At 51.0% G+C, this 19,558-nt stretch overlaps 1 protein-coding gene across 1 annotated transcript; it reads left to right on the top strand.

Annotated features, from left to right (window-relative positions):
* The first annotated feature begins 11,411 nt into the window (after positions 1 to 11,411).
* On the top strand, positions 11,412 to 12,244 carry LOC111143696 (Cbp/p300 interacting transactivator with Glu/Asp rich carboxy-terminal domain 4). Its single transcript, XM_022497520.1, has one exon. It carries the CDS (start codon positions 11,412 to 11,414, stop codon positions 11,967 to 11,969), a length of 558 nt encoding a protein of 185 aa, XP_022353228.1. The 3' UTR covers positions 11,970 to 12,244.
* The last annotated feature ends 7,314 nt before the right edge of the window (positions 12,245 to 19,558 follow it).

Below are 19,558 nucleotides of genomic sequence, written 5' to 3'. Positions count from 1 at the left end.
CTTCAGCGATGGACTATAGGGAGCCTCAAAACCTCATACCCTGGCAAGGAGGGCCCCCAACTTCTGGCAACAAGGTTCTCATATTTCTAGGGGCTACATCCCCAGACACCATGACTCTGAAGAAACTCCTTCCATTGAACTGAAACCTATTTGCTAGTAATGTCTACTCACTGGTCCTAGATTCATTCTCAGAGGTCCTCAGAACCTTCTACTCTGGCTGCCTCTTGACAGCCATTCAGTGATGTGAAGGTCATGTGATGTAGGGACCCTAGTTGCTTCCTTTCTCTGAGCTAAGCACTCCAGTTCCTTCCATGGAGGGCCTCCGCCCTGCTCACCCTTCTACACACGGGACCCCCGAGGAGCTCAATACAAGAGACAGAGCGGTACAGCTGGCCACACTTCTTTCTGGCTGTGTGACCTTGGACAAGTTACTTCAGCAATCTGTGCCTCAGTTGTCCAGTCTCCTTACTTCAGAGCAGAAATCATCACAGTTCCAGTGGGATTGTTGGGTGATGAGGATATAAAGTCAATAAACATGGGTTAAGCCTCAGAACAGCGCATGGCACGTCTTCCACTCAATATTGGTCAGCAACGGTGTGTTTTACAATCCTGCCCTCTCCCCAATGCCCCATCACCAGGTGACTGGTCCCAGGGGGCGCTTGACCCAAGCTTGTCTGATGAGTCTTTTCCCAGGAATTTTTAGACCCGAGATGCCCAGAAGGGAGTCAGTTTTTCTCTATTAGCTAAAAGGGCAAGGTATAAAACTCAGCCACGTTTTCTACACCATGAAGAAAATCAGTGTGCTATGAAAGAGGAAAAAAGATAATGCTCGGAAAAAAACAAAGAAAAGAGACACAGAAAGGAGATTCTGGTTCCGGTGGCTCTTAAAGATCTGTTCTGTCCCTACGCTTCCTGGAACTTCACGTTTGTCTCAGTCAGCTCTTGCTGTGTAACAACTACCTCAAGACACAGGGCTTAAGGCGACAATCGTTTATCAGCTCCTGGTTCCATTTCTACACTTTGGCTGAGCTCAGCTGATACCTACTTCTGTGACTGGTAACTCTTGGGCCCGTTCATGCGTTTGCCACACGTTGGCAGGATGGTCCCAGGATGGCCTGAAGAGGACCTCACCTGATGGAATGTCTGCTCTATCCCTGGCACTGTGGGAAATACCAGAGTGGAGAAACTTAATGTTACTGAACTCCTACTTTGTGTCAAGCCACTGATGTAAACTTTAGGTATATTATCTCATTTAATCCTCCAGATTACATGGTCAGAAAGGCATTATCACTCTCATTTTACAGATGGGGAAACTGAGGCTCAGAGAGAAGGAATAACTTTGCATAGGATTTCAAGATCCAGAGAGGCAGAGCTGGAAAGAATTCAAGGCAGGGACTCCTGAGCCTGAGTGTCTGCGGAGCCCACACTTTTGCGCTGCACTCTCTGGCCGGTCCCTCACCCAAGAATAAAACTTGGTACTACCCTAATGCTGCTTTAAGTGTTGCCAAGGGGACTGAGGGACACAACATCCCATAGTGCGAGATTCAACACCATTCATCCAGCGAATGTGCCCCCATACCCATTTCGTGCTGGGCATCACGTGAGGTATGGGGATACGGAAATGACTCACCCCCAGGATGCAGGAGCAGCAGCGTGGAGGAGGAAATGATTAATCATGCCTGGTTTGGCCTTAGCATTGACTGGTTCATAAGCCTGACTTTTAAGGGATGGGTGATGCTGGCGAGAAAATGCAGTTCTGGCAAACCTCCCCCTCCCACAGATGTGCAGGGTCTTGGAGTCCCAGTTACACAACCATCAGAAGTCAAGGTCGTCCTCAAGAGGAAGCAGGAGGGTCAAGGTCTCTCAGGCCATCCTTTGCACCTGGCTCTAGAGCTAGGCACAGGCTTCTTGTTCATGGGATACCTGTAGCTGCCAAGTCAAAAGTAGCAGCTTCCAAGGTGATATGACACCCTCATCATGTTGTCAGGCAGCTCAGGAATTCCTGAGCCAAGAGAGCGATTTCTGCCAGTCCAGAGCTGGGCTCCTCAGAGACGCAGCATACACAGACCCAGAGAGAGCCCTGACCCCAGCGGGCAGGCATGAGCCATGAAGAGGCAGGGTGAGCAGGAGAATGAGCCTGACCTGGGACTGAGCCAGACCCTGCTGTGAATCTTAGCCCCGTCGGTGTCTGGCTCTGGTCCCATCAGCTGGTGATGCAACCTTCCTGACACTCTTCTCATCACCTGTAAAATGGGGATTAAATTCTGCATCTTTGCCAAGACTTCCTTGTCTTGCTAGCTAGCTGATGCAGCATCAGGTCTGTGTCAGGAGGACACCAGGGCAGTCCTGGAACTCCAGGGCAGAGGGTCACAGGAGCCTGGCGCTATGCCCACAAAGCCATCTGGAATTCAGGCAGGACTCCCTCTCCTCCCTCGTCTCTTCTCCCTCCATGTTGGCTTCATTCTTCTCCTTCTGCAGATGGGCTCTCTCCACTGACCTGGTGCCTGTGACAAAAGCTTGCTGCTCGCAGAGCTCACACGCAGGTTCAGGCACAACAGTCCGAGCATCGCCCAGTCGGGCTTCCATCTTTCAGTCCTAATTCCAAACTCCTGGGAGGAAGAATCCAGCCCAGCTTGGGCTAAGGTCTGCTGTGGTCTGTGACACAGGGAGCAACATCCAGGAAACGTGCGTCATGGAGCATTAGTGGGGATGACCACAGGTAAGTGAGGAACGGGCACGTCTCAGAGAAGGAGTGTCACCATGAGCTGGGCAGAGCCCCCCTGAGTTATTATGAGGATTAAATAAGACAATGAACGTCAGTCTTGGCAACTAATGGGCATGCACTTCAAGGGAGGGTCTTGGGTCAGGTTCTCTAGAAACACAGGTCTGGGGAGAGAGAGGCAAACGAGAAAGCCGGGAAAGGATTCAGTCCCCGCCTAGCCCTCAGGGAGCTCTGGAGCGCCAGTCACCCCACAGAGTCAGTCTCAAATTGAGCAAGGGGATGAGTCTTTTGTGCCCCTCACCAGTCTGTCCCCAGGACTGGCAGGGGCTGGGATGGGCAAAGAGGAGGCTTCCATTTGGTTGAGGGCAATCTGCAAGAGAAGGAGGCGGCTGTGAATGGAAACATCTGGGCAGCTGGGAGGCGGGGCACCAGTCGGGAAAGGGGCTCCAGGCGGGGCCCCAACAGCATCCACTATGGGGAGCCTCTCCCAAACACACGGGCATTAGTTGACTCCTGCCTTTATCTCTCTTTTATGTGTTAAGAGTAATATGAAATAATATCCTTATTTTTGTGCTTTTTATATAATATATGGTTTTTCCTATACTATATATTACTATATCTGATGCATACAAACAGACCTATTACTATATAGACTGAACATGCAAAAATGTAAGTGTAATAAATTCTATGGGGGATTTTTAAGGACTACGTGTGACTTTTGTCTTATGCTGATTTTAAAACTTAAGGCCGCGCCCTTATCTGACTCCACTAGAAGTGGTTGAACACCTACTCCGTCACTCCCTAGGCTCCCTCTCTCACGGGATCATGGGGTTCTGGTCCTAATGGGGGTACCAACGGGAGCCTCCTGACTCTATCGGCTTCCTATCCCACTTGAAACACATCCAACCCCTTGACTCAGCTCCACAGCACCTTCACGACCTCACCCTTGCCTACCCATCTCATCATTGACCTTCAGCTCACCACCCTCCCGCTTGAGGGCTTTTGTTCAGTTCCTCAAACCCGCCACCTTTTTTCTCCTTTTGAGCCTTTGCACGTGTTGCTTCTTTGCCCAGAATGTCTTCCCTCTGTTCTTTGCAGGGTTGACTCCTCTTCTCTATCAAGTTCAATTTAATGTCACCTGTCCAAGACGCCAGCCCTGAGCCCTCTTTCTAAAGTAAGTTCAAATCACTCTGCCTGCTTCTTTCCTTCCTAGCCCTTGACAGTTTGTAATTGTTTGTTTTTTCCCTTGGTTCTTGTCTCTCTTGTCACTAAATTGTAAGCTCCATGGTGTCAGAAAGACCTGGCACACAGTAGAGGCTCAGTAAGTATTTGTTGAATGAATGAATGCATGAATGAACGAACCAATGAGTCTGTTGCTAAGGCCCCGCAGTTTGCCTCAAATTCATTCTGTCCTTCCCACTGGCAGGAGATAAAGTTCTAATAGGAGGATCAGCACCTTCTTGCTCAGAACCCTTCCATGGCCCCTCCCTACCCAGAGTTGCTGACCATCCCTTGCTTGAGTAAACAAGTACAGTGTATGAATTAAAAGACCCAGGGCGGGGGGGGGGGGAGACCCAGGTTCAGGTCCTGCCCTTGCCCTTGCTAGCTATCCAACATTACCCAAATTGATTCACCTCTCTCTTTCTCAATTACTTTCTGCAAAATGGGTGAAATATCTCCTGCCTTTTCTCCTCCTTGGGTTGCTGAGAGAAGATGTAGAACACTCTTCACGAATGATTTTCATTGTTAGGAACACTGGCTCTCAAGGACCTTCAGTGTCCAAGCCTGATTGCCCTCTCCAGACACAAATGACCATGATTCTGGCCCCACCCAGCTACCTGGTACTCCTGAACTTCATGCTGCACATGCATGCCTTCATGCTTTCATTCCAAATCTGTGCTCTTTCTCCAGAAGGGTCTTTCTCCAGAAGCCTCATTTCCCTGCCATCTTCATCTATCTAGATCCTGCCCATCTGGGAAGGCTCACTCCTTCATGACATCTCCGCCACCCGCCCTCCACCCACACATCCCCAGGACACACTTCATCTCTGACCTCTGCGTTGTGCTGGGAATGTCTCCCTCCCTGCAGTCCAAGTTCCTTTCCTGGATCCAGATGGCTAATCCCAACCGCACACCACACTCTGGTACAAACTAGGCCCTGTGCCAGGCAATGGGGCTTTGGAGAGGAAAGAGACCCCATCTCTACCCTAAACATGACCACCATCCAGTGGCATCTGAGGTACCAAAAAGCCCTTGATAACTGATTTGCAGACCAGGAGGGCACAACGTTGTTTAGTTGTATCTTGCACAATCTTGCACTAAAGTCAGATACACCTGGCTTTGAACCTTAGGTTGCATGGGACAGAAACCTAACTACAATGGCTTAACTGATTTTTTTTTTCCAAATAGTAAGAAGGCCAAAGTAGGTCTCCCAGAACTGGCTACAGAGATTCCATGGTACCTGGAGATTCCTCTCTACCATCTTAAGCATGTCCCATCATTTTTCTTCTCTGTACCAGTTTTTTCACCAATAAAATGGGAATAATATATTCCTTATACGGTTGTTGTAATTATTAAGTGAACTAATATATATAAAGAGCTTAGCCCAATATCTAACACATATTAAGCACTCTGTATTAGCTATTAACTCATCCTCCTCCACTCCCTCCTCCTCCTCCTCCTCTGTCCTCATGCTGAAAAAAAAATGTCTACTGTCTCTCTAGACATCACATCCTCATCCCTGGAAGGAAGGGAAGAAGGCATAGAACATAAAGTGAGTGATGGCTGAATCCATTTTTCTTTAATTGAGGTGAAATTCATATAACATAAAATGAAACATTTTATTTATTTTTAATTTTTTTAAAAAAATTTTTGAGAATGAGAGAGGGAGTGTGTGTGCAACAGGGAGAGGAGCAAAGGGAGAGGGACAAGCAGACTCTGTGCTGAACACAGAACCCAAGTCAGGGCTTGATCTTCTGTCCTGACTCTGAGATCATGACCTGAACCAAAATAAGAGTCTGACGCTCAACCTACTGAGCCACCCAGGTGGTGCTAAAATTAACTACTTTATTTTTTATTATTTTTTAAATTTTTAAAAAGATTTTATTTATTTTAGAGAGAGAGAGAGAGAGAGAGAGAGAGAGAGAGATGGGGGAGGGGCAGAGGGAGGGACAAACTCCTCGCCTAGCAAGGAGCACAACATAGAACTTGATCCTAGGACTCCGGGATCATGACCTGAGCCAAAGCAGACACTTAACCGCCGGAGCCACCCAGGCGTCCCTAAAATGAACTATTTTAATGTGAACAATTCAGTGGCATTTAGCATAGTCACCGTGTTGTGTAATCACTATCTAATTGTGAAACATTTTTATCACCCCCAAAGGAATCATTAAGCAGTTGCTCCTATTCTCCCTTCTTCCCAGGCCCTGGCAACCCCTAACCTTGGTCTTGTGTTTGTAGATTGACCTCTTCCGCACAATTCTATCTGTTTGAAAGAGCTTTCCAGGAAGCCCCACCCAATCCCTTCTGCTCACATCTCATTGGCTAGGAATGCGTCTGTATTGGGGCGGGGCTTATTGCTCCCTTCACCAAAGCCAGCCTGCTGCCATTCTACTTTCTGATACTTACTGAGCACTTGCCGACACATTTTCTTGATTCTCACACCCATGAATTCTTTTCCCAATTTTTTCCAAAATAAGAATTGTCTTATATTGATAATATCTCATTTTTTAAATAAATGTTTGTTTTTTTATTTATTTGACAGACAGAGATCACAAGGAGGCAGAGAGGCAGGCAGAGAGAGAGAGAGAGGAGGAAGCAGGCTCCCCGCCAAGCAGAGAGCCCGATGTGGGGCTTGATCCCAGGACCCTGGGATCATGACCTGAGCCGAAAGCAGAGGCTTTAACCCACTGAGCCACCCAGGTGCCCCGATAATATCTCATTTTTAATGAAGTATAATATGTGTCAGGCACTGCTCTAGGTGGTAGGGATAAATCAATAAATAAAACAATGTTCCCTGCCGTGTAGCGCTGACACTCTAGTGGTAGGGAGACAATTAAACATGATAAGTAAATGAATTATTGAATGTGTTAAAAGATGATGAATGCGGGACGCCTGGGTGTCTCAACAGGTTAGGCGTCTGCCTCCGGCTCAGGTCATGATCCCATACTCTTGGGATCGAATCCCTCATCGGGCTCCTTGCTCAGCAGGAAGCCTACTTCTCCCTCTGCTGCCACTCTCTCCCTCTGATAAATAAATACATAAAATCTTTAAAAAAAAAAAAAAGATGATGAATGCTTAGAAAAAATAAAAAGTAGAGCAAAGTAAGGCCCGTTTGGGGATGAACCAGGGACAGGTTGCTATATTCATGTATTATCTACTGCTGTGTAACAAAATTGTCCCCCAAACCGAGTAGCTTTAAACAACAAACATTTATCATCTCAGTTTCTCTTGTTCAGGAAGCCAGTAATGGCGTAGCTAGGTCCTTCTGGCTCCAGGTGTCTGGTGAGGTTGCAAACAAGATGTCCGCTGGGGCAGCCGACATCTAAAACCTTGGCTGTCACTGGAGGGTCGGCTTTGGAGGGAGCTCGCACATACCGCTGTTGGCATAAGGTCTCACCTCCTCACAGGTTGCTGGCAGGAAGCCTCAGTTTCCAGCCATGTGGGTCTCTCCCTAGGGCTGCTTGATGTCCAGGGGGCATGTCAACTAACTTCACCCAGAGCAAGTGATTCAAGAGAGAGAGCAAGAAGAAACCTGCAGTATCTTTGGGGATCGAATCTTGGAAATGACACCGTCAACTCTGCTATATTCTCTTTGTCAGAAGTGAGTCATTGTGTCCAGCCCACATTCAAGGAGAGGGAAATTTAAGGAGGTGTATCAAAAAATTGGGGACGTTTGGGAAAACCACAACAATGAACTAGCTTTCTTACATCCAACTCTGGCTCCATGACACACACCTTGTGACCTCAGCCAACCTCCTGAGTTATTTCTGGGCCTCAGTTTCCTTCTTGATCAAAAAGGGCAATAACTTCTACTCTGCCTAATTTATTCCCTTGACAACTGTTTCAGTTCTCTCTATGGGCCAAGCACCGTTCTGATGCCTCAGAAATACTGTGTAGACCAAGAGAATCAAGGGTTCTGGTCTCAGGGAGCCAACCTGCTAGTGCAGAGACCTTCTTTCCAAGGAAGCCAAGTCATGGTAACCGCTAAGAAGCAAAGCAGAACTGAGGGGATAGAGAGGGACAGGGAGTGACCAGGGAAGGTGTCTGCGAGGGGCTGACTTTGAGATGGAGATCTGAACACAGGGAAGGACTGACTCAGGGAAAAGCATGCCAGGGAGAAGGAACAGCAAGAGCCCTGAGGAATGAATGTGCCAGGGCAGTCCAAGGTAGAGCAAGAAAGTAGTTCATGGGCATGCTGGGAGCAAACGAGGTCTGCCCAGAGCCGTGCTTCTGCGGCCTAAGTTGCATCAGGCGACTCATCTGCCAAAGTCCTTAGGAGGCCCAACAAGGCCCTTACAAGCCCCACGTGATCTTCCTCCCTCCTCCCTCCTCCCTCTCTGACCTCCTCCAGCCCAGAGCTCCCTCTGCTGCAGCCACATACCTTCCTAGCCCAAGGCTTTACTCTAACTTAGGGGCCCAGAACCACCTGCAGTTTCTCATTCAGAAACTGATTCCGGGGCTGGGGCAGGTCCTTGGTGGCAGTACCGCCCTGGTCCCTTGAGCCAGGATTTTAGAAGCACACTCCATTTGTCTCCTCTGGTGGGATGGCTCTTGCCCCAGATCCCACATGGCTACAGCCCTCGCCTCCTTCAAGTCTTTGCCCAGATCTCAGTCTCAGTACAGCCAACCCTGGCCGTCCTGTGCAATCCTAGAAGCTGCCCCCCATCCGTACCCCCAATCTCTTCCCAACCCTATTTTTCTTTTTTCCCCCACTTTCCAACATGCAGATAATTATTTTACTTAGCTTATTCTTTACTATACGTCCCCAAGGAAGAACAGGGATTCTTAACCCAAACCCCATGAACCCCTGAGGATCCCAAGTGTCCCCCAGAGATCGGCTAGCCTGCTGCATTCATGTGCTATAATTTGTGACCATGATGCCTGCAGCTTTTGTTAGGTTCTTGAGGAATTGCTTGATCCCCAAAGCTTCAAAACCACGAGTAGATCAATGTTTGGCATGGAGTAGACGCCCAATAAATATTTGTTGACTAAAGGAAAGAACTTTCTAAACATTATTCTCATTCGTATACTTTTTTCTTCCTTTTTAAGGAAAACTGTTTCACGGCACAATGGCTCCCAAAGGTTGGTGTCCTTAGACCAACTCTGTCAGAATGACAGGATCGTTTTTTAAAAAACACAAATTCTCATGGTTCAAAAATACCCTCACGGAGCCTGAGTCAGGAGATTTGTGTGGGGCCAGGGATTTAGTATTTTTCAAAGGCCCGCCCACCTTCCCCCCCTTGGACACACACCTCTAGATGAGTCTCAGATGCAGCCAGGCTTAGGAATTTCCATGTGAAGCCTTAATCGGGGAGAGTTTCAGGAGAATCAATTCTACCATGCAGCTTTTACACTTTGCATAAAATATGATCCTCTCCATGGTCACTTGTGACCTTGCCACAAGCTCGCAGGGTGACCAGGCGGGGCTTACAATCTCCCTTTCGCTGAGCAGGAAACTGAGACCCTGGAGAATCAAGGGACAACACCCAGGGGTCACAGTCCCTGCCAGTGGTGGGGACACGATTAGAACTCGGGCTTCTGAGGTTCTTCCCTCTGTACCAACTGGATAAACCCAAGTTCCAGGAAGTCCCAAGGACACTACCAGGGGAGAGAAGCCAGAGGAGGGAGGGGCAGTGGCAAACAAGTGGAGAGCAAGGTTCGGGTGGCTGTCTCCTAGCCACGTGGAGAGACTCCAGCTGCTTTAAGGACACACGCATCCCCACGTTAGTTCTGGTTGTGCAGGGCCTCCAGAAGGCCACTTTTCCTTTGTGTGCCTTGGTCTCCTTATCTGCAGAATGGGGCTGCTAACCCATGCCCTGCCCCCCCTTATGACGTTTGTGGCGTGTGAGGCACTCTAAACATCCAAGTCGCTACTGTTATCAAGGGAAGGTGCAACATCCCAACTCAGATCTTGAAGGACAAAACTAAGTCCAGCTTTTCATTCACTTGAGGTATATTTTTGAGCACCTACTATGTGCCGGGCACCATGATTTGGTTCGCTGAATGTTGGTGTGTTGGTAAGGTTGGTGCGGTCCGGAGCTGACGGCCAAGAAAGAATTATTGAGACATTTAGGGTGCAAAATGGTCATTTTATTAAAGCCTGGGGACAGGACCTGTGGGCAGAAAGGGCTGCTGCCGCTCCTGCCTGCTGCTTTCCGCTGCTCCCAGATTGTGAGGGCCAGTGACTGTACACCTTGGGGCTGGGAGAACTAAAACTAAGGGAAGTTCCAAAGGGCTTTCCTATGCTAAAGAAGATGCACAGGATCCTGGAGGAATATTATAATCTACCTTATCTCAAGTGTTTGTCAATGGGCAGCAGGTTAGAAGGAGATTTCATTTTATCTACATTTCCTTCTGCCTTTGTTTCCCACATCAGCTGGACGTGTCTTCATTTAACCTTCACAAGAACCCAAGAGGATCAGTGCGGCTTTTGCCCCCATTTTACAGATAAAGAAACTGAAGCTCAGGTGAGTTCCAGCTCGTTTGATCATTTCTTCATTCACCAGACCTTTACTAAAAGCCTATTCTGGGCCAGCCTCTGAGCCAAGTGCTGAGGACATGAAGATGAACGAGTCCTTCAGGAGACATGCCCATAAATTACTTTAATAACAACTCAGTACATTGCTTCCACCGACGAGTAAGTGGAAGCCACTGGAGGAGCTCCTGGTTCCCCTGGGGTTATGGGGACAAGCAGCTGGCTTTCCGTGGGACCTTGTGAGGTGGGTGCCTGCGCCTCTACACATGGGTGCCTGTGCCCTGTGTAGAGGTGACAGTCACAAAGCCTATATTCCAGTCTCGCTTCTCTTAAAGCTTTGGTGTGTATTTCCAGGAAACCCCTTCCACCACCAAGCTTCGGGTTCCATCTGGAAAATTAAGAGGTTGGCCTTGCGATCCTGCAGCTCTGGGGACCTAAACCTCTGGCCCCTCCTAAACCACCTTCCGGTCTGTTCGAGCTTGGTCCCAGCCAGTCCCAGGGCTGAGTCTGGGACAGTCAGCCCAAATCCCTTGAAAAGTGCCAAACATACCCAAGCAGCTCTCTTAGCCCGCGGCACCGCCTGGGGTCCAAAGGGCGGAGCTCCGGGAGGGGCGGGGCCGAAACCTGGAGGAGCGGCATGGCCCGCCCAGGAGTGTCCCATCCAGCCAATGAGCGCCCGGTGGCGGGGAAGCCCCGCCTCTGCTATAAGAAGGTGCTGAAGCCGGGGGCGCGGCGCGGAGGTCGGAGTACCGAGCGGTGGTGTGCGGTGTCCTAGCTGCCCGGAGCTGCAACCCCGGGGCGCGCGGGAGCTCTGAGTTCGGGGCGCCCTGGGTTGAGCAGTACCACGAGTCGGGCTCCGTTTTCCTTTGCCTGACTGAGCTGTGGGGAGGGCACGGGACGCGGATCCCTCGCCGCGGGAAGGAGCTGGCCCGGACCCGGGGACGCCCGAGCTGACCATCCGGCCGCCTCCCCCGCAGGCATCCGGCCCGTCGTCATGGCCGACCACCTGATGCTCGCCGAGGGCTACCGCCTGGTGCAAAGGCCGCCGCCCGCCGCGCCCTCCCACGGCCCCCAAGCGCTCCGGACGCTGCAGCCGTACGCGGGCCCCGGCCTGGACAGCGGCTTGCGGCCGAGAGGGATTCCGATGGGGCCGCCGCCGCCGCCGCCCCCACCCGGGGCCCTGACGTACGGGGCCTTCGGGCCGCCGCCCGCCTTCCAGCCCTTTCCGGCCGTGCCACCGCCGGCCGGCGGCGGCGCGCACTTGCAGCCGGTGGCGACGCTGTACCCGGGCCGCGCGGCCGCGCCCCCCGGCGTCCCGGGAGGGCCCCCGTGCCTGCAGCCGGCGCCCGGCGCCCCGGCCCCACCGCCGCCTGCGCACGCCCTGGGCTGCATGGACGCCGAACTCATCGACGAGGAGGCGCTGACGTCGCTGGAGCTCGAGCTCGGGCTGCACCGCGTGCGCGAGCTGCCCGAGCTCTTCCTGGGCCAGAGCGAGTTCGACTGCTTCTCGGACTTGGGGTCGGCGCCACCCGCCGGCTCGGTGAGCTGCTGAGTGCGGCCGGGCGCCTGCCTGGCGTGCCCGAGAGGAGAAGGGGGTCTGACAGCCCGCCGGAGTCTGCCCCAAGCGCCCGGGCCCCGCGCGCACCCTCCGTGAGGGTGGAGGCAGCAGGTTGGCGCTCCGAGCCCGACGCCGGCCTGGGACGCCTGGCCTCTGTCCAGGCTCAGCCTCCTGCAGGATGACAGTTCAGCTCCACCTCTCTGACCCGGAGCCTCAGCGGTAAAGTGAAGGGTACTGGACCCCCTTTCGAACTCCCGGTTCTTGGACTCTGTCCTCTCGGATTCTCCCCTACCCCGCCCCCAATCTGAGCCATTGCAGGCTGCTGCCTGATCCCCCTTCTCTCCTTGTGCAACCCGCTGCGGTCACTGGGCCCCTGGAGCCGCCCATCCACGAGGCCTCCACCCCGCCGCCTGGGCCCCCAGATCGCTGGGCCCCCCGCCTTGGGAGGGGAAGCTTGTACAGCCCTAATCCCTGTACAGTGGAGCAAGGCCCCACTGGCCTCCAAAAACCAAAATAAAACTGGGTCACTTTACAGTCTTGCCTTCTCATTTCTTTACCACTCCAACAACCTTGCTCTGTATTTGGCTTCTCGAATCCCCAGGCCGTTGGGGGACCCTGGGTGGGATGGAAGCCACAGCCCCTGGCAGTGCCCAGGAGAGGAAACTGGCAGTTTCTTTCAAAAGATATCATGAGTTGTGCAACTGTTACATCATAATCTGGAAGGCACAGGCTGCCTGGCAGTGCAGTGAAACCCAAAGGCACCTAGGTTGACTTCTCAGCTCCTGGGAGGGGTGGGAGAGCTTGGCGGTGCTGCCCTCACCTGTTTGCTCTGGGCAGCCTGGAGGCCAGAGGGAAGCTGGGTGGTACCTGAGGATTCAGACACTTCTGGCTTCGAATCCTGGCTCTCCTCCCTGGCCAATACACCGTCCATTCAGGCTTCTGAGGCTATTTCCTCAAGAGCTGTGGTCCCCATCTCAGGTGTTACGAGGACCAAATGCCATGTGAGGCTTTTAGCAACCTAGGGCCAGACACCTAGGCAGCCTCAGTGAACGGTAAGGATGCTTAGCCACAGACTGGCGCTGGCTTTATTCTAGGCCTTGTGCCGACCTGGTCAGCGCCCTGCTGGAGTCACACTCCAGGTGGAAGAAGAGGACCTGGAAGTCAGCTCACCTTGGTACAAGAAAGAGTGCCAAGGACTAGAAAACTGGATGGCCAGGTACACAAACCGAGAGGAAGGAGTGGTTTCAGCTGCTTGGAGGTGTGTCCATTCAGGCTTCCTGGAGGCAGCGACATTTGATGTGAACAGAGCCTTGAAGGATGAGTCCACGTTTAGGATTTGGAGAAGATGGCATATAAGTGAAGAACCCGTTCAAAGGCAGGAATCATACGACTACAGGGTGTGCATAAGTCCTCTCCAGAAAGGTCTAATGGCTTTGCAGCAACTTTGTGAAGTAGGCACAGTCCCCATTCTGCAGAGGAGAGGCCTGGCAGGATTTGTCCTTGTCCTGTTCACCAGGGTGAGCTCCCGGCCCACCCTCTGCTATTGACTCTCTGGAAAGATCCCTAGGTGTTTCAGGGATCGTTTCAGGGGGATGGGAGTCCAGGAGAGAAGTTCTGAAGGCAGAGAGGAGACCAGGTCAGAGATGCTGAGGACCAGCTGGGACAGGGCAGTGGCGTGGAGAGGAAAATGAATTCCAGAGACTCTGGAGAGGAACACTGGCTGGGCTTCACTCTAGTGCCAAGCTTGTTCGTTAACAGGACTCTTCTGTCCAGCCTGTGAGATCATTCAGGGTACACTGTCGGCGTTGGCTCTGGAGCTCCCAGAATAGGCATGGAGTGGATGACAGGAGGTGTTTGGCAAATGAATAAAGGTTTCCCTTAAGAAAATGAGGCTTTCTGGGACAGAATGGGGAGGAAGGACAGATAGGCTTCTGGAAAGGAACTGCCCTGAGCTCTGGGCTCAGAATGGCAAATGTTTGCCCCAGCTTTGTCCAAAACCCAGAGATAAAAACCAGGGAACTAGATTGGGATAGGAGGGTCTGGCCCTTGTCTGGACACTGTCCTGATTCCCTTCTCTGTGAACCTCAGTTTTCCCACTAGTAAAATGGGGTTAATATCCCTGCCCTGCTAAGGCAGTAAGCCTCACACAGTAAGTGAAAAACAAATTCAGGGATGGGTTAACAAGCAGCTGGTTAACTCGAAGTGCTCTCCATATGGAAGGGATTACAATGAAAACTCAACACCTGCTACTTTGTAGCGTCAAGGCAGGGTGGAAGGGGGTGTATAGAAGGAATCCAGCTGCTGAGTTATTTCGAGACCCCAATCCTTCCCAGCCGGGCTCCTGACAAGTTGGACAGCAGACAGGTGGACCGAATAGAAGGTAAGGCTTGGGCAGTCCATCACCCGGATCCCCAAATCCTTGATACCCTATGGAGGATTCTTTGGAGGATGAAATGTCCTTCCTGGCAGCATGAAGAAATCTGTATTCTGACAGCCTCGGGATCCAGTTCCAGGAGCAGCTCTTACTAGCTGCCTGACCTCAAGCAAGTCACTTTACCTTCTGAGTCTTGGTTCTTGGACGGGGGACCCACCACCTTCCAGCGGATCCGTGTGTATCTTTCACCTCTTCCCCAGGGCTACTTCCTAAAGCCACCTCAGGCTTGTGGATTTCACTCCCATACGCAGCCTGGGTCTTTGGAGTTAAAAGTCAGGCTCCCTCAAGGTTAGGAGCTGAGTTGTGGCACAGAGAAGATATTTTTCCACCTTTTTTTCTTTCTTTTCAGATGAAAGTTTCCCCAGGCCGAAGTCCATCATTTTGAATGCTCTTTTCAATGGTGACTGGATTTCATCACAAGGTAGTTCCCCCCCCCAAGACTTCTCTTGAATCATGTACAAAACGGAAATGCTAATAGCACCTCCCCACAGAGCTGCTGTGGAGATGAAATAAGTCAACTCATATAAGTGGTTTAGAATAGTGTAGTTTCTAGCTTTTCCTCCCTGAGCCTGGGCTTTTCAGGGACACCTTTATATTCAAGTCTTCAGAAAGACTAGTTGTAACCAGGTAGCATGGGGTTACTCCAACAGGCACCCTGTTGCAGGTGCCCCCCACCCCCCAGGAAGCAGAGTCTGTTGCTGTTCAGCGCTCAAGGAGTTTATCAGGGACGGCCCTAAGGATCAGCAGCTGTGGACGGGAAGGGCTGGAGCAGACCAGACAGAAGAGCCTTGGCCAGCCTCATGGGGGGCTGCGGGGGTGGCTGCGGCCTCAGGGCACTGCCAGGGGACGGCTGTCCGCTGGCAGCACCCACACTGGCTAGGACAAGTCACGGAAGGGGGTCTGGGCGGCACAGTGCCCATCACAGGCACAGGTGGGGACAAGGGGAGGCCAGCAGCATAAGAGTCCTAACAGCGAGAGCCTCCTTAAAGTTGTATTCCACATGTTTCTCCTTTGTCCCAGGCTTGATTAGTACCTTCCCTTATAGAGGGAGGAAAAAAAAATCTTTGTAGGGAATATCTTACACACCAGCTTACAGGGTTGGTGTGATGAGACTCTGCGCGATTACCTGGTACATGGTAGAAATAAATGAGAGTCGTTGTCACCATCGTCTCCAGGCCAGCTCATCTAAGTGTTCCACAGTCATCTGTTGAATAAATTAAGTGAACTGTCTGATCCTAGTTTTTCCCAGGCAGCTTAGGCGTTCAGCTGATTACAAAATAATCCTCTTGAGTTCCTTCACCCCTCCTTGCCCAACTCTTTCTGCCGACCTGCTGTTGGCCGTGCCGGGTCCCTGAGTCCCAGCTTGTTGAGTGCCTACTGTGTGCTGAAGCACCTACTCAACCCAGTAGGTGCTCTTTCTTTTCCAGTCTCTCCTTTAACTGCCACCCAACCCCATAAGTAGCACTCCCAGGTACTTTCACCCTCATTTCAGAGGTCAGGGAATTGGGGTTCAGGCAGTGAATTGCTCCTCCGGGTCACACCGCAGTAAGCGCGTCAACTCTGGTATTCCCCCAGACCTGCTTCTGCCACTTTGTGGCCATGGGATACAGAAGTCCCTGAGCTTGTTTGAGCCTCAGTTTCTGTACCGTGGGGAGGATAATCCCCTCAGAGTGTGTTCAGGGATTCCAATGGGAGCGGGTATCTGCGAGCACATTGCAAAACAGGGCAGGGCTGCTTGCTTGGGGTGAGCTGGGGTTGTAGAGCCACACATTCCATCCAAGGCAGCTGCTCTGGAGAGAGACCCGCCTGCACACCCTGGGACTTGAGCTGTGGGACAGCCCGGAGGGCACGACGTATAGTCACATGCCAGGGTTTCCAGGCAGGGGCTGCTAAGCAGCTCAGGGCCTGGGAAGTGCTGATAGCTGGTGCTGATGGAAGGGTAGGGGTGGGTCCACCTGGGGCAGGGTCGGGGGCGTGGGGGGCAGCATCCAGGTAAAAGCCAAGGCCCAGAGTGTGCTGGGGCAGATAGAGGAAATAAAGCTACTCGGAACTCAGTGTTCTCATCAACCAAATGGAGACACCACAGACTTCTTTCAAGGATGAATGAAGGTGACGTCCAGTCCCAGCCCCTGGGAGCTGCTCTGATGTCAGGAAGCATGACGACAGGGACAAGAAGGAGAGAGCCTTGACCCAGCCTGCTTCCAGGCACCTTCCCACCCTCCATTCCAGCCACCGCAGGCTCCGTAAGCCTCAGTACTTGGCCTGTGCGCTTTCCTTGGCCTGAAAGTCTCCCTCCAGGGCCTTTTCCGCCAGCAAAGGGCCTATTTCAGCACATGTCAGGGTTAAGGAGGACTGTTTCTCCCAGACTGTGAGGTTCTGAAGACAGAACCCGATTCATCGCTGGCCCTCTCCACTCCACGTGGGGCTCCGAGCAGGTATTAGGATGCCCTAGAGTGACTGCTTCCTGGCTCCTGGCTTGGGAAAGAGGGTCCGGGCCAGAGACAAGATGGAGATGGGAGGACTAGCGCTGACTCAACGATGAACTTGTGACCTGAGGCACATTATTTGAGTGCTCTAACTGCAGTAGCTGGAGGACCACATTCCCCACCCCTCCCACCTTGCCGACTTGGGGAGGCAGTGAGGCTGGACCGAGGGAGGAGGGCAGGAAGATGCAATGCTTCCCTGGCACATGGTAGACCAGCACAGTGTGTGTCTTCTTCCTTGGGCCTCACAGCAGCTCCGGAAGGCGGCTGTAGTCACTGGTCTCATTCTAGTCCATTGGCTTCCTTCTCCACAGCTGAGGCTCCAAGGGATCAAGCCATCTACTCACCAATACACAGGACTCTTGGGAATAGGTTGTTCTCATTTGTAGGATGAGGGCTGTTGGACCTCAATAAGCATGAAGTCCAGTTATGCCCCACAGAGCTGGGGTGAGGCAGGGACAGGACCGGGAGTCCTACGCAGCTGGTGAGAGGGTGGTCTCCAGATGAACTTGCTCCTCTGCCCCTTCCTAGTGAACAACCCCAGGTATGGGCCATGCCATCAGATTGGCACACCCAGGCAACAGGACCCCCTTGGCACCCAGCCTACCCTGGTCTGGCAGAGAATATAAGTCAAGTATTGCTTGTTTTTAAAACAAAAACTCTGTTTTCAGTCAAAAGTAATATGCACGAGAGGCAAAAAAATTTCAAACCATTTAGGAGGTATAAAGTGAAAATTCAAAGGCCTTCCATGTTCTTGCACACGCATACACACAATGTGTACATTTATGTATATTATACACATGCATATCCCTTTTTCACCTAGGTAGGGTCATACAATTTTATAGAATTGGATTTTTTCAATTAATGTATTTTAGAAATCTTCCCTTGTCAGTAAATGTGGCTCCTACCTTATTCTTTTTAATGACTTCCTTGTGCATAATCTACTTAAATGGGTTTCCTGTCCATGGAAATTGAGGTCCTTTGCTGAATTTCGCTGTTATTAAATAATGCTATGGGGAGCATCCTTGTGTGTTTACCCTTGAACCCTTGTGGGAATATCTCTGTAGAATGGATTTCTAGAAGGAGTGTTACTGGATCAGAAGATACGAGCAAATAAAACTGTGAAAGCCCAAGAGTTATCAAAGCGGCTGCTCCCACTCACCTTCCCACCAGCACCGTGACTTAGCTCAGCCCCTTGACCACCACACTGGACATAAGCAATGTCTTTCATTGTTACCTCCCTGAATTAAAAGAAAAAAAATGTGATTTCATTTGTATTTCTTTGATTATCAATAAAGATATTGTCTATTTGTATTTCTTCTCCTAAAAATCACTTGTTCATGCTCTCACCCGTGTTTCTGCTGGGCTGTTTGTCTTTTTGTTACTGAGTTAGAAGAGTTCATGATATATCATGAATAGCAAACTTCTGTCTTTTGTAAATGTTGCAGGCATTCTCTCCCGATCAGTTGCTGGCCATTTGACTTTAAGTTATCTGTTGCCTTTTGGAGTTGTTAATTTTTAGATCATTACATCTCTCCATTTTTTTTCTCCCTCAAGAGCTTCTGGATATTTTTTTAAAGATTTTATTTATTTGACAAGAGAAAGAGAGACAGCAAGAAAGGGAACACAAGCAAGAAGAGTGGGAGAGGGAGAAGCAAGCTTCCCATGGAGCCGGGAGCCCGATGTGGGGTTCAATCCCAGGATCCTGGGATCATGACCTGAGCCAAAGGCAGAAGCCTAACTACTGAGCCACCCAGGCACCCGAGTTTCTGGATTTAAATTAAGGGCAGGAGTGCTCTGGTCCTCCTCAGAGATAGTTGGAGAACACAGGCGGAGTTTTAGTTCTGCCGGGGCCCTGCAGGCAGAGAGCAAGGTCAACCATCTGGCCACAGGGGCTGAGGGATGAGCCCAGGTGCCAGGGTCATTCAGACCTGAATCAAAATTCTGGCTTCAGACTACATACATGACATCTGGCAAAGCCAAGCCACTTTACCACTGTGAACTTCTGTGTTTGTTTTCCTCTCTAATCTAAAACATGTATAAATAGATACCCGACCGGTCAGAGTACATGAGCTAGAGGCGGACCTCTGTGTGCTCAGCACAGTGCCTGGCCCGAGGCAAGTTCCATGTATGTGATTGCTGGGGCCAGTGTGAGTACAATGGGTCCTGAGGAAACAAGAGCTGAAAACAGTGTCCAGAACAGAAGGGTGGTGTGGGGACAGTGACTTCAAATCATGTCCCATGTAAATGCTGGAAGGATGGGGCTCTTCCACGAGCAGAGGGAGACCCAGAGGCAGGAGTGAACATTTGCTGTTTATGCCTTCCAGAATCCTTAGTTTGGGTAAGTTTGCCTCTTTCTCTACAGGTAATTTTACTGTAAAATGGTTGTAGAAATCCCAAAAAGTTCTTCAGTTTTCCTATTTCCAACTATTTTGAAATAGCTGTTTTATCTCTTCCTTTTCTCCTCCTCCTTTTCTTCACATCAAAGTCTTTCAGATTTCCAGCTAAACACACGCCCTAACGACGTGAGCTGTCTGCTTGTGAGGTCACTGAGCATTGACTCCTAATGTGTCACCTAATTCTCCCAGTGATCTGACTTAGTACATTACTATTCCAGGCTACACAGAGGCAGGGAAACTGAGGCTCATGGAGGTGAAGGGACTTGC

The sequence above is a fragment of the Enhydra lutris genome, unplaced genomic scaffold (assembly GCF_002288905.1).
Source record: "Enhydra lutris kenyoni isolate GAN:26980312 unplaced genomic scaffold, ASM228890v2 scaffoldscaffold9, whole genome shotgun sequence".
NCBI classification, from domain to species: domain Eukaryota; kingdom Metazoa; phylum Chordata; class Mammalia; order Carnivora; family Mustelidae; genus Enhydra; species Enhydra lutris.
This window is presented reverse-complemented; position numbering and strand designations above follow the sequence as displayed.

What these genes read in the sequence shown, in the direction of transcription:
- LOC111143696 (XM_022497520.1), top strand. Translation starts at nt 11,412, where the DNA reads ATGGCCGACCACCTGATGCTCGCCGAGGGCTACCGCCTGGTGCAAAGG.